General features: G+C 45.9%; 2 protein-coding genes across 2 annotated transcripts in view; one reads left to right on the forward strand and one right to left on the reverse strand.

The window, feature by feature from the left end:
* The window catches only part of LOC130406594 (NADPH oxidase 4), a 19358-nt gene extending 15017 nt beyond the window's left edge, over nucleotides 1-4341 (forward strand). Inside the window, exons 16-18 of the mRNA XM_056612260.1 lie at nucleotides 1-21; nucleotides 2863-2963; nucleotides 3165-4341. The exon at nucleotides 1-21 is cut by the window's left edge and continues 48 nt beyond it. Of these exons, the coding sequence (XP_056468235.1) occupies nucleotides 1-21; nucleotides 2863-2963; nucleotides 3165-3285 (243 nt within the window). The 3' untranslated portion in view covers nucleotides 3286-4341. The remainder of the gene's footprint in view (nucleotides 22-2862; nucleotides 2964-3164) is intronic.
* Nucleotides 4342-4735: 394 nt separating this feature from the next.
* On the reverse strand, nucleotides 4736-12349 carry tyr (tyrosinase). The gene is given in 5 exon segments (XM_056611300.1): nucleotides 4736-5990; nucleotides 6622-6803; nucleotides 8105-8252; nucleotides 10338-10554; nucleotides 11294-12349. Coding segments are annotated over 5 exon segments (1632 nt in total). The 5' UTR covers nucleotides 12131-12349; the 3' UTR covers nucleotides 4736-5742.
* Between the last annotated feature and the right edge of the window lie 2651 nt (nucleotides 12350-15000).

Consider the following 15000-nt stretch of genomic DNA (forward strand, 5'->3'; position numbering starts at 1 on the left):
AGTCAGACAGAGGATCTCCAGGTAAGAAAAGTATATTATTGATTCAACCTCATGTATTCCTTCTGTGTGTATGTTAATATACATCTGGGCTTCTCTGTTCAATTCTTTCCATGTGTAACTTCGGTCACCCACGCAAAACTGTTGATTCAATTAGTAAGCACTAGGGGGCAATATACACCTTCTAGAGAGGGCCACACAAGATCCTTTGAATTTCAAGTTGGCATATTGAGTCTTCTCTCTCTCTCTCTCTCTCTCTCTCTCTCTCTCTTTCATTTAAATGTACATGGTAGTGTTTCAAAAGTGACAGCTCAGGCTGACAGTATTTGGGTGAGTCACGGAGCAGGTGCATGACTAGATGCCATGCTATTTTCTTAGAATTGAATTGATAATTGATTAGAGGATACAGTCTGTAGCTGAGGCTGTCATTTCCTGTCGGGCTCTGTCAATGCCACCTCTCTCCTCCCAGGGGAAGGACTCAGTTTGAGTCCAGTTTAATTGCTGAGCTCTCACCCCATTACTTTTTTCTAAAGGGCTCATTTTCTGTAGAACTTAGATGGTTCCAGATCTTCCTATCATTGTGAGGCAGATTTCACTAAGCTTTGGATTGTTCACCCACTAATAGAGAGAGTAAGCTGTGTTTAGCCCGTCATGAGACAGGTTACTCTTACCCTACTGATGCACTCTTCTGAAGACGTCACAGTAAAAACAGAGAAATTTAATAAACTGCAGAAATGTATGAATGCATCAACACCACAGCACATTCATTCCTCCTCGAAAAATTACTTGTTTCTCTGGTAGTTAAAGCTAGGGGAGGCAGTATGGGGAAACCAGCCCGAGTATGCTATATTTTGAGAGTATCCAATGGTCCAATGGAAGAAATCCCAACCCTCCCTTCAGGCCTCCGTTCAAAGCCTCTCCCCACAACCATGTGACTAGCTCTAGCTAAAGCAAGGGCCTGAAGACTCTGGTCATGCACATGAGTGCAAGGGCAGAGTCCACGCCTACAGCTGAGTAGGTAGGTAGATAGACAAGGAAGCCATCCAATCAATGGTCGATTGAATGGTTGGATAGGCTTTTTACAGCCCTGCAACAGCTACAGATACCAATTCATTCATTCTTTATTTCATCAGAGCCTTTGAATCATTCATTGATTGCTGTCGTGATGCAAAACTGTTTCAATGATAAAAGAAAAAGCCACTCGGTCTGAAAAGTATTACTATTCACGAAAAACACCATATGCTGGGGACGCACCTTTGTTTTATAAAATAGATTGCTGAGCCGGCCTTTTTCGCAGCCTTTCAGGCTATTTAAAACTACAAGGAAGATGTGTTAATATCAGACGGTCAACATTCTGATCCAGTCCAGTCATGCTTTACGAGGATCAGGCTGTTTCTTCCTTCCCATTGGCCGTTGCCAGTGCCACAGTAAATGCGGATATCAGTCTCTGTCCCCATCACACCCCACGAGTCGTGCCCCACAATATCAAACCGGTTTGAAAAATCTTTGCCCTCCTGACTCCACAGAGGGCAGCAAAATCGTGGGTCTTGATGCCACCCACATTACACATCAATCAGAGCGGACGCCTGCCCCGATCGCCGACTCGTCTCCCCCTCTCCCCCTCTCTCCACCCTTTCCCCCCTCTCCCCGAATAAGTCGGCAGACTCATTATAGCAGGTTTGTCACCTAGTGGGCAGGAGCCTTAGTCACAATGTGGGGGATGGAGTGCTGCCAAGAAGCAGTAGCTGCTGAGGCTAAATGCATTCAGACGTTCACATTGTGTCCTTCTTGGTGGTCTTCTGTGGTGTGGGTGGGTGGGGGGAGGAGGGTTGGCAGGGATTTTCCGCATGAGGATCCCACCAACTTCCTCCCTTCCACACAAGACTTGTGACATAGACGGCAGAATCGTGTGGCAACAATCAGAGGTGCTCTTCAAAGAGAGGCTTCTTCGTCGTGAGGGACGAGAGCCTGGCAGGGTTAAATGGATATAAATCATTCCAGGGGACTCACGCCAATGCTGCACATCTAACCGGCGGTGATGGCAGAGTCCCACTTCAGGGACGAATTAGTCACCTGCTGTCAGCCTCGCTCCACCACCCTCCTGGTGGAGTGTGTGGTGTTTTGTTGAGGACCAGCCTCGCTCCACCACCCTCCTGGTGGAGTGTGTGGTGTTTTGTTGAGGACCGGCCTCGCTCCACCACCCTCCTGGTGGAGTGTGTGGTGTTTTGTTGAGGACCAGCCTCGCTCCACCACCCTCCTGGTGGAGTGTGTGGTGTTTTGTTGAGGACCAGCCTCGCTCCACCACCCTCCTGGTGGAGCTTGTGGTGTTTTGTTGAGGACCAGCCTCGCTCCACCACCCTCCTGGTGGAGTGTGTGGTGTTTTGTTGAGGACAAGCCTCGCTCCACCACCCTCCTGGTGGAGTGTGTGGTGTTTTGTCGGCGCGCTTATTTCTGCACTTCACCCCATGGTGTATTGACCTCGAATCAATAGGCTAGAGGATGCACATTCCGTTACTTATGCAAATTAGCTTTCACATTTGACACGTAACACGTGTGACCTTGTTGAAAGCGACTAGTACACGTCTCGCGATAGATTCCACCACAAGATAGGTGAAGGAATTCCCACTTTACACCCCTCTATATAGTGTACAATATAGTGTTCACTATGGAGTGAATGAGTAAGGGATTAACAAGGGTCGCAATAAGGGAAAACAAGAGAGCCCAATTGAGCACAGCTATTGTCATTGCAACTGCAATGTCTTTTAGTATTACTGCCATTTGTTGAGGTATGTTGAATCAGATGCTCAAAATGATATAACTAATCTAAATCATTGTATATTCTCAATTCTGCTTTCTCTACTGCAGAGCATGTCTGAGGAGAAGTACCGCCCCCTCAGTTCAAGGCTCTCGATTGGTCGACCTCGGTGGAAGCTGCTCTTCGATGAAATCAGCAACGCCAATAGGCAGTGAGTTGGAATGGGAGGATTCATTCTGGTATAAATGATGGGTCTGATCAAAATCTACATATGGGAAGCTTACCTTTTTATTATGAGAGGGATATTCTATATGTTCTGGTCTGTGCATTACTAATGTACAGTATAACCTCCTATGATTGTGTATGTATTCTAGTCAACGTTTTTACATGTGTGTTTGTTTGTGTGATACAGAAAGCACGTGGGCGTGTTTTGCTGTGGACCAAAGGGCATCTCGAGGACTCTCCACAAGCTGTGCAATTCCGGCCGCTACACTGGAGTCACTTTTGAATTCAACAAGGAGTCTTTCAGCTGAGACTCTTGTTACATCATCCACCAGAGAATACCAGCGACACCAGCTACCATCGGTCACTGGTTACATCACCTGCCATCCGCTATTGATTGAACACTTCCCGGGCATGAATACGGTACCGGGCTTGAACACAACGTAGTACCTGGACAGCGTATTATGCGGTTTCTGTTTCAAATATTATACATGAGAAGGACCATTATTTAATATGCCGTGGTCCACCCATCTCTAACATTCTGGCCTAACTATTCTATGGAAGCCTCTGTTCTAGTCTTCAGCCCAGAGCAGCAGCGAGCTGCTCTGAAATATCTGCATAGTAAATAGTTTGACCTATGATCCCCCCTTCACTGCAGGCCCTGGCTTTTCTCAGTCAGAGTGAGCCGCATCCAATCCACCCTCAAACCCTATTGGATCTATATAAAAACTAATAGTCAACGAAAGTTCATATAATAGGGAAATATTCTCCATGCAGACAACAAACGTATGTAATAAGGTGGTAATTCAGTACCAAGGACAGAGAACTGGGATGTTGGGAGAAAGCTCATTCAATGCAAGTCCACTTATTTCTTGAATGGCATTATTTGTATGCAATGTTCATCTCCACCGTATATATTGTCATTTTCATCCCACCCAACCGGGGCTTTGAGAATATATTTGATTGATCGTTGAGACCATCATTTACTTGTTTTTCTATTTGGTGATTGGTTTTATCCAGTGATAGCCGATCTGCTCCGTTTGTTCCTCTATACCAAAAAAAGTGTTTATTTGAATGTACAAGTAAAAAAAAACCAATACAAGCCAGTATTCCTAGGTAGTTTGTATTTAAATGTATTTATATTTTTTACACTTATTTGTTTACAGGATGACAGGAACTATTTTTCCTACTTTCCACCCATCATGCTTTCAGATTTACTAAAGCCATTCATTCAAATATTAAAAAGCATAACTACTAATCTGTTGGCTTTATGAAAGATTCACAAAACTGTCTGAAAGATATAAACATTCAGATGCTTTCACCAAAACATTATTATTGCAATTGCTTTGGTATTACTTTTTAAAATATTTGAATCACAACTGTTATTGTTTTGGAATACCAAACTTTTATAAAATGGTATTTCATTTGATGTATTACTATGGTCCCATTTGGTTTCTGTTCCTGGAGCAGAGCAACACAAAAACATGCCTTGTCGTTATGGATTTTTTTTTTGCAATTTCTTTTTGCAAAGTTATCGCTCCTAAATAGGAGTGCATGGTTGGGTAGTGTGAGTGCATGGTTGGGTAGTGTGAGTGCGTGGTTGTGTAGTGTGTGTGCATGGTTGGGTAGTGTGAGTGCATGGTTGGGTAGTGGGTGTCCATGGTTGTGTAGTGTGTGTTCATGGTTGCGTAGTATGTGTTCATGGTTGTGCATTGCATGCTATATAGGGACATATCCCACTGTAACTTACAGTTTGTCCTTCCAAAGCCTCGTTGTGTTTCTCCACAGGAATTGGCTTTAGTTTACAATGAGCAGCAATCAGTCGGGTGAAGACCACAAAGAAAGATAGACTCGGATCAACTTTATTGCTCGTCCAAAGAAGTAGGATCGTTGAGATGCAATGGAGTCTTACTTTACTGATGATATGAGGGTGAGCATCTCGCTCACGGACGAGATACGGTCGTTCATAGTTCATTTTCTTCTTACAATTCAAATTGAATAGCAGCGGTGGTTCATGGACTTAGGCAGTTGGATAATAACATTAGTCAGAGAGCCTCCTGGTGGTCAGGGTCAGGTAGGTACTAGAGTTTACCGGCTAGCCACCAGTGAAAATATAGCACATCCTTTGTGATTTGTACTTGAGTTCTTTCATTTAAATCATTATTCAGTTCAATCAGGGTCACTGCATCTCAGGAGACTTACAGGAGATATCGGAGGGATCCTCTTGGAACCGAGTCAAAATAAAAGGAAAACAAAAATAATAAATTACTGAAACTAAAGAGAGTCAAAAAAAAAGTCAGCGAGGAAAGGTCACCTTTTGGTAAAATGGTGGAACTATAAAATCCTCACTTTGGATGTGCTTTTAGGATGTGTTAAATCTCCTTGGTGGTGCCAGTAAATTGCATATTTAAGAAACCCAATCTTCTCGTGATCTGTCACTCTCAGTAGGAACTAACTAAGGTTGCCAATTGCAGTAGTAATAGCCTTTTAGGGAAAAGATGGATTCGAATTTGGTCTATTTTTATCTGCTTGCGCCATTGGGAAATTAACCCTTTAATGGCGTGCATAAGTGCACTGAATCATTTCCCACTAATGGCCAATGAGGTGTTCTCTCTATGGGGTGTGCACATTGACACAAGTATGTACTGCTTGCATACGTTTGTGTGAGTGTGTGTGTGTGTGTGTGTGTGTGTGTGTGTGTGTGTGTGTGTGTGTGTGTGTGTGTGTGTGTGTGTGTGTGTGTGTGTGTGTGTGTCCAAACGGCCACGCTACATGGTGGTCTGGTACGACGCGGACCCCTCCTCTGAGCTGCTGTTCAGGAGCGGCTGCCTCTCGCCGTAGATGGACTGCAGCTTCCTCCTGTTACTCCGTTTCCTCCTCCTGATCGCCACGACGACAACTGCGGCGACCAGGGTAGCGATCAGTGCACCCAGGATCCCAGCACCCAAGAGCCACTGCCAGATGTTCTGGGCCTGCTGAAGGTAGGGGGTCAGGAACTCCTGGACAAACCTCTGGCCTATAGGAAGAGAGGAACAGGAAGAAAATATCTTAAATGTGTACAAATTCAAATACATTGGTGCAAAGTGTGTGTTTTTAGTATATAGTATGCCTTCTGGCAGGAAGGTGCGTGTGAGCGGGAAAATAGGCTTTTTTTGTGAGTGTGTCTACGTACACGGGACTCAAGGTAAATGTCCACTTGTTATACAGAGGATAGTCGTACCACCGGATGACGACATAGAACATTACAGCAACCATTCACATTGCTGTGAAAATCGTTTGCGATCAAATGAAACAAATTCCAAAGCAGCCGCAATATTATAATAATTCATCCATTGTAGACACGTCCGGTATTGTGATCATCTCCATCGGTCGCTGTGATAAGCTGATTGGTTGAGTGAATCTTGTGCAGAGCCAAGCTGCCCGACGGGGACGCTTCCACACTAGAGGACGGAACTGGAGGTAAGCTGGCGAGACTTGGATTGGCTCGGCGGGGCAAACATCCCCCCCTGAGCCCCGGTTGTCCTAGATTCAGTGTACCTTGAGCCCTGTGTAGGTACGCACACACTCACGGAAAGAAAGAAGGCACAATCATGCCAAAAAAGCACATGGAAAACCATAATACTACTGGTGTGTGTGTTGTCGCTTACCAGGGTCCATCAGATAGGCGTATTCATATCCCAGAACCTTGTTGGTCACGAAGTAGTCCCCGTTCCGGTAGAGAGACAGGAAGGGCACCATGTAGTAGCCGTCGTTGTGTCCGATGGGGGCGTTGGTTCGGGGTTAGAGGGTGCGGGGGGGTGTGTGGGTCCTCAGCCAGCGCTCAAAGATACTGCAGGATAAACAAGAGGCAAGAGGAAGAATATTAATGTGATAGATACAGATTTAAAGGGGCACTGCAGGTTTTTTTGACACTGTTCCCCATTCGTCCACTCTTTATCATCTGTGGGGGGAGGACGTGAGAGATATTCACTCAGAGGGCATTGCGTTGCGAGCTTTATTGTTTATATTGGAGGCCCCTGTTCTTCACTCGTCCCTTCACAGGCGTTCAACTATTTGATCTGGCACATTGAAAGCTGACTGCTTTGGCAGTCAGCTTTCAATGTCAACACGGATTTCCACAAAGCCAAAAAATCCTTGATGAAATGACTTGGATGTACTTTCTCCTGCCACTTGAGGTAGAATATTCAATCATTGTGTAGAAATGTGGATGAAAAAATATCACTGTAGCTTAAAGAAGAGTTGTTATCTTCCAAAGTGGAGATGTGGCAAAACGTGTAAAATGTACACACAAATTATTCTTCTATCTGCATGTGACGGTTCCCTCCATGGCCGTCTAGTATGCGCTGTCTTCGTCATTCTGTTCATCTTACCTCTTGGTTCTGCTGTTTTCCTCTTTCCTTTTATCGTGCCATGTATTGATCATCTACACAATTTTTATTTATTTATATATAAAAAATACTATTGTAGAACACTAGAATGTTGGCCTTTAGAAAATAGCAAAGAAAGAAACAATTATTTGAAGTAAAGAATGATTTTATCCGGTGTCAGTCCTAATAAATGCAGCATCCTGTTTGGGTACAGTCCCTGACGGCCCTGATTGCATTGTTCTTTCTGGAAATCGATGTGAATGCTGGCTAGAGGTCCAGACTGATCACACAGAATATTCAGTCACGTGATCAGAACGGTCTCAATGCTAGTTTGAGTATGCATCCCTCTGTACCTTTATGTCCGAAAGCTTCAATAAAATAATAAGAATATGGCTAGCATGCCTAAACTTGCCCCATGATTGAACACTGACTTGTTGGGTGAACGCTAGTATTTGTAAGCACATGCATTGAACATGTGTGTGTGCGCGCGCGCGCGCGCGCGCGCGCGCGCGCGCGCGTGTGTGTGTGTGTGTGTGTGTGTGTGTGTGTGTGTGTGTGTGTGTGTGTGTGTGTGTGTGTGTGTGTGTGTGTGTGTGTGTGTGTGTGTGTGTTTGTGTTTGTACGTGTATGTGTGTGTTGCGTCACATTGTATCACACTTACACACTGCACTGTATCACACTTATCCCATTTGGTTGTGCATTGCATGGTTATATATATATATTGCATGGTTATATACTTTGATACGACGTTGTGCCGCTCTACCTGTCAATGAATGCATGGTGCAGGAGAAAGATTGGGTCGTTGGCAGAGCCCTGGACAGAAGACATGGAACCGTTCATGAACATGTGTAAGGAGTTGTGCATGGTGCTCTGGCCGGTGATGGCCATGCCGGTCTCTGGGTTGGCAAAACCTGCAAGGGAGGAAAGGGAGGGAAATCACATGCCACATTAGCATAAGAATGAGTCCAGGCAGGAATATATGACCAGCGAATGAAGCCCCAGCCATGCATTATGCAGCCTCTCAGAGTCTCTAATTATGTTCAGAGAGTTGGCTCCTGGAACTAAAACCATATATTTTGGTTTTAGTTCCAGTTCATAATGTTAGTTCCAGTTTACATAGCAGTACCTTGGCCCTATCGGTCCATTGTTTTTAGTAAGCCCTAAAGAACTACATTAATGTATCATGTCATAATGTTTATCTCTACCATTATATTATTAACATGCACACAGCTTTTCATTTTATCTATTTTAAAGTTTATATTATACCCAGGTAGGTTATTTTCTTTGCCTATTCTTATTTCAATATATTTTTTCTTTCCTGTTTACTGTCCTGCTCTTCTCCTGCCGTGACATCTCTATGAGCTGCACCAGACGACATTGAGCAAGGGTCTGAAGAGGGGGCGTTGTCAGGGCTGGCTGTGACAGGGGGGACCGGTGTGGTTCCCTTACTCAGCTGTAAATGGTGAGCGGGCCTATTGGAAGGCTATGTCATTCAGAGGCTGAAAAGAGCAACTCCTGAACAGGAGAACGAAGTCACGCATTGAAGCTCAGCAAAGTTTCCGTTCATCTTTTTGATGATGCTGCTAACCATCAGCATTAACTGCCGCTTCCAGTGGACTTTATAATTTCCTGTCTATAAACCCAACCCTTGTTTTCTCCAAACCTTCAGAATAGGTTGAATGTCAATGCTACAAAAATGACCTATGAGAGCGTTTTGCTGTGACAGCGTCTCTCTCGCATATGGCCATCAACTAGTAAATCCAAAACTACTAAAATGATCAACATTGGAGTTGTAGAAAGAGATGCAATTAGCGGGTGACCTAGGGGTCTGGGCTATTTGGGAGAAATCTGGAGGGCTCTGTTTTGTGTTAAAGAGGGAATTAAAGACTACTAAAATTATCATTATTGGGGTCGTAGCCCTACAGAAAGTGATGTAATTAGCAGGTGATGAATGGGTCAAGGACACCTGGGAGCGAGACCTGAAGTCTGTTTCATCTGAAAGAGGACGAAACAGACTTCAAGCCCGACAGGAAGTGATGCAATCCTTCACCAAGAGGTCACAGGATCAGATACTGAACAAAACATGGATTATTCACAGAATGACTTGAGAGAAAGATGGAGGCTGTGATTAGTTATTTCACACTCCCTCAGCCCTCGTTTTTACATTACAGCATAAGTCGCACGGAGGCCACTTGGACAGCAATGGGCTCTGGATGAGCGGGGGATTTAATTCTAACGTAACCATCCTTGCAGGCTTCCTGCCTAAATGATCATGGATTGACCACCAGGCTGAGCGCTATCCTGATTTTTACAAATCCTCATTTATACCTGTCGATTAAGGGCTAATAAAAGTGACGCATTTCCATTTATATGAAAGGGAGTCTCAAGGACATATGCGATTATCAATTTCCTGGCCGTATGCCTACAGGAGGTGATTCAAATGCTCTTTGGAGGGGGTCATCAGAAGATACAAAAAAGGACTTGGGATTAAGCTAGATACCTGGGGTCTCTTTTTTTATGAAAAAGTTAAGCAATCCTGCACAGTATTCAGTAGTGGAGGGCAATGCATCAGGTACAACCACCGGGGCTATAGTTTGGTCCTATTTATAGCTGTGACCTGGTACAAAGTTTACACAGGACGGGGCTGTTAGGGTGTAGTATATTGGATGTACTATTAACTACACTGACACAGACTTTACTCATTACTTATTTACTGACAACCCTAAAACATGGCTCTCCTGCATAGCGACCATGCATCAACTGGCTAGCTGAAGATAGCTAGCGGTAGGTTACTGTACACAGAAATGGCACTGCTGCCCCGAGTGGTCAGATGTAAGTATCCCACTCTGCAACAAAGGGGTGGCACCTGCATGGGTTGGGGCCGGAGGCTGTAAGGGGGTAGTACCTCAGTGGGTCTCAGGTGTAGCTGTGAGCCGGCTGCAGAGTGAACACTGGACCGGGGCGGCGGGTCGGGTGGACCTGCGTGGGGCAGTTACCTTCCAATGCGTTCCTGAAGCTCCCGTTGGCGAAGCGGTCGAGGGTGTCGGTCTCGTACTCGGTCAGGCCGACCACCGCGTCCACGTCCGCCGAGGTGGGGAGGCGGGTCACGCGCCCTGGGTCGTGGTTGCCTGGGTTGCGCAGCAAAGGCCCCTCGCCGTTGGCTTTGCAAAGCGTCTCCTGTGTGTTGTACTCCTCTGGTTGGGTGCATATGACCTAATGAAACAACCAAACGCACAAGCACACAACACACACACAAGCACACACATATCCATGCACACACACATTCATGCACATGTACGCACGCACACACACACACACACACACACATAAACACACACTCAAATGAGTGCACTTACTGTGGGCCTTAATCCCTACCAAATTTCTATCCAACCACAAACATTTGTTTGTTTGATGAGATAATTAGAATACACAGAGGCCTGAGGGAGAACAATGTGGTTTCATACACAGTTAATACAAGGTACATATCAACACACAAGAAGAGGATGTGTCCTCCCTCCTCCACATTTTTAATTATACTTTTCTGGCAGCAGTTTGGGGCCATTTCTTTTGCCTTGTGAGAAAAAGCCACATTGTGCACTGAAGTGTCAAAAGCCAATTTCATAATCTTAAAATGTGTTCCCTCATTTTCACAAATTTGTTCCAATTCTCTCACTCCCGCACTCCTAACACACACACACTCACACACAAACTCGCAAAAGCACACATTTGCACATATGCAGGCACACACACACACACACACACACACACACACACACACACACACACACACACACACACACACACACACACACACATATACACAAATACCCCAACCCCCCCCCCCACACACACACATACGCACACCTACACACACGCACACACAACCCCCCCCTCCCCCCCACACACACACACGTACACACAAACACACACACACGTGTACACACACACTCACCTTCCAGGAGGAGAACACTGAGGCGGGGCTGATCAGGTTGGGGTTGAGGCTGCTGCGGCCGCCCATCAGTGCGTCGGTGCACACGTCGCAGGCCTGCGCGTCCCTCCAGTCCCAGTACGGGATGGTGAAGTTGAAGTCCCCCGTGATCTTCTGGATCTCGTGCTCCCAGAGCAGCAGGAAGACTCGGTGCCAGGGCAGGAAGGCGGCCGACTCGTGGGCGAAGTCGATGTCCCGCCACACGTTCCCCGGCCCGCCCAGGAAGGCGTCCCGCGACACGTAGTAGTGGATCCAGACAAACAGGTCGTAGGTGTTGACGTCGGAGAACATGGGGTTCTCCCCGTCCACGCCCATCTCCGCCCTGGTCCCCGTGGTGATCACGTAGTCGGGGTTGACCGTGTTCTTGGCCAGGTTCAGGTAAGAGATGAACCTCTGTTGCTCGGCGACCGACAGACTCAGGATGTTGGGCCGCACCGACTCCCGGAACTCGCCGCAGCCGGGGCCCCGGTAGCCGAAGCGGCACTCGCCGCAGTTAAAGCCGTCGTAGTTCCCGGCGCACCGGCACGTGCGGTTGAAGAAGGCCAGTGGCCATCGCTCCCTGTCGTCGATGCCTCTGTGGGGGTACTGGGGCCCCCACGGCTCCTCCGACACCTCCACCTCCGCGCAGAAGCCCCGGCCGGACATGGCCCCGCAGGCCGAGCCGTCGCCCTGCCACGCCGGGCAGCACTCCTTGGTCCTCAGGGCCTCCGAGGTGGCACACAGCCGGGGGAACTGAGCCACACAGAAGCCCGGGAGCTGCAGCACCAGCAGCACCAGCGCACACACATACGGGCCCCGCATCACCGCGCTGGGGAACGAGAGCGTCCGAAGCAGCAACCAAACGTCTCTAAACAACCTGACGACAGCTGGCCGGCACTTCTCTTAAGGATGTTTCTCGACTGACGTAAACAGGATTGGTTTGACCCCTGCCTTGTGACCAACGATGATGTAGGATCCACTGTTTACCGTTCCTTGCTGTTACCCCTTAAACTTCTGTTCCAACGACAGGCTGTCCCTCACACGGCCAGCTTCTCACTGAGGCCCCTGCTCTGAGTCTGGCCCTCCTTGAGCGGTGGGGGCAGGCCTCTGGGAGAGTGTGTGATCTCATTGTGAGTTCACATTTGGGGGCTCTAACACAGGAATGCACTCATACACCGTCACATGCCCTGGATCATATTCATGGTTTTTTCTCCTTTTTGTCTCGGGATCAGCAGACCTTAGACAAACAATATACCTTCAGGCAGAGTGTGTGTGTGTGTGTGTGTGTGTGTGTGTGTGTGTGTGTGTGTGTGTGTGTGTGTGTGTGTGTGTGTGTGTGTGTGTGTGTGTGTGGTGTGTGTGTGTGTGTGTGTGTGTGTGTGTGTGTGTGTGTGTGTGTCTGTGTGTTTGATAACGGGACAGAGTGAACACATTGTATATGCAAAAGTTTTGTTTAGCCAAGTGAATATGTGTTGTTTAACATTTGGTTCAGCCTTTTATCTTTGAATAAGTAAAGCAATAATAAGCAATAATGAAAACAATAATACCTCAAGAATCCCAGAGTAATGACTAGAGTGAAAATTGTGGTCCGAATGATGGATGTTGAAAGGCTGTCCATCGCTGTCTTTAAATTACATTTTAAACATTGAATTGAGTTAATAGCATTAACGCGCTAACTCACAATAGGAAAAGTGGACTAACATAACAGCTGGAGATGATGTTGTGTTGGGGAGCCCAGCACTCACTTAGCAAAGTACGGCTCTCAACATGAGACCTCCTTTATATCACATTAACATTTCATAGTCAGAAATGAGCAGTCAAGACCTGTGATAGATTTGGTGTTTTTTCTATATTCACCCCTGAGAAATCACCCTGGTTGAGTCTCACAGTGCCCACTGTGTGAGTTCTCTTCATGTTCTTGCAGGTCTTTTATTTCTAGTCTCTCAGCTATAGGAACATTGGGAGTGGAGCAAGCTCTCAAATTAGTCTCAGTACAACACCAATAATTGGACCACCATTGTCTCAGTTTATCACAAACAAATCTCAGTGCAACTTTTACATAATCTTATATAATACTCTCATCGGCAAACAATTCATGTAATTGTGATGTCCCGGATCTATGGTTTATTTACATAAGCTGTGCACAACTAACAGAACCTTTAGTTAATTACGCACAGAATTCTTGAAATTAAATGTACTTGGCGATTTTCAACATCTTTGAGGACATACCTAAACTTCTCAAGTGTGCTTCAACAAGCTGCAAAAACAATGTCAGGCATGGATGTACTGACGAGGAAAAAAATGACACTCTGCTTACTGTAATACATGCTCAAGGGCCACGACAAATCTTCAGACATTCTTCTCTTCGCTATATACAAGAATTGAATGAGATCATGGGTATACGAGTGATGAGATCTCTGTTTATCCTACTTCTCAAATATTTATTGAATGAATATCTCAATTCAAACTCATTTGTCTTAAAGTGTTCTACTAAATCATCTCTTTATTGCTCCTAATGAAAAGTATCTCAGACACAACTGATCACAGAGTGATTCATAAATGAGAAGCTCCAGTATAGTCTCAGGAGATCAGAATGAACAACAGAAAAGCAATTGAGGATTTTGATAGATTACAGCTATGTGATGCAGGGAGCTCGTGTGTGTGTGTGTGTGTGTGTTTGTGTGTGAGTGTGTGTGTGTGTGTGTGTGTGTGTGTGTGTGTGTGTGTGTGTGTGTGTGTGTGTGTGTGTGTGCGTGTGCGTGTGTGTGCGTGTGTGTGTGGTGTGAACAACACACACCACACACATTGTGCGTGTGAACAATCCTGAACAATTTGTTTAAGATTGTGAGGAATCACAGGAATACTGCCCACATTTGGACTAGCCCTACAACATAACAAATCTACAGCCAATCACACCTGAATGGGGACTCATTAAGCCCGATATTAAAAATGATATCGCTAAATATACAAAACAGACAATGTATGGTTTAATCCACGACCTCAATCTGAGGAACCGATCCATCAAGACCACCATTCTCACTCAGCCGTGTGACCGTCACGCAACTCTGCCGACCCAGATCACGTGGTACAAGGAAACTATACCAAAGACAGAAGAACTACAGCACGTTGGGTCATGTGCTGAGGTCTCTAGCATAGTTCTTCTTGGGGCAGCATTCTTTTACCCAGGACTACAGCTCATAAGCCGGTCACATGCTAGCCAAGCGGTGCACGAGTTGAAGCTTACCCCGATGCAAGAGCACAGTTGATCGCACAGGAATGACCATCACAGGGGAAAGCACTCCTCCGGGGGGCAAGGCGCGGGGAGACTCTAAATGTATGTGTGTGAATGTGTGTGTGTCTGCGTGCGTGTGTCTGTGCGCGTTTGTGCATGTGTATGTATGTGTGAGAGGTAGTGTTAAAGCTCTCGAGTTCGGATTTTGAATTTTGAATTTATAATCCAAGGAGGAAGACTGAGGCCATGCGTGTGTGTTTCATAGGCCTACATACGTCTTGTCAAGGTCGTAAATTTTCTACACGGAAGAGGGCAGTATATCCCGATTAACATTGTTGCATAATAAATAGGACTTTGTTCAATGATTATTCCAATTCCAACAATAAGTGGACTCTGTGGAATGTGAACAAATAATAATATTGCGACTACTATGAGAGTATGAGAAAAATAAAACATAATT

This window comes from Gadus chalcogrammus, chromosome 16 (genome assembly GCF_026213295.1).
Source record: "Gadus chalcogrammus isolate NIFS_2021 chromosome 16, NIFS_Gcha_1.0, whole genome shotgun sequence".
Lineage (NCBI taxonomy): Eukaryota > Metazoa > Chordata > Actinopteri > Gadiformes > Gadidae > Gadus > Gadus chalcogrammus.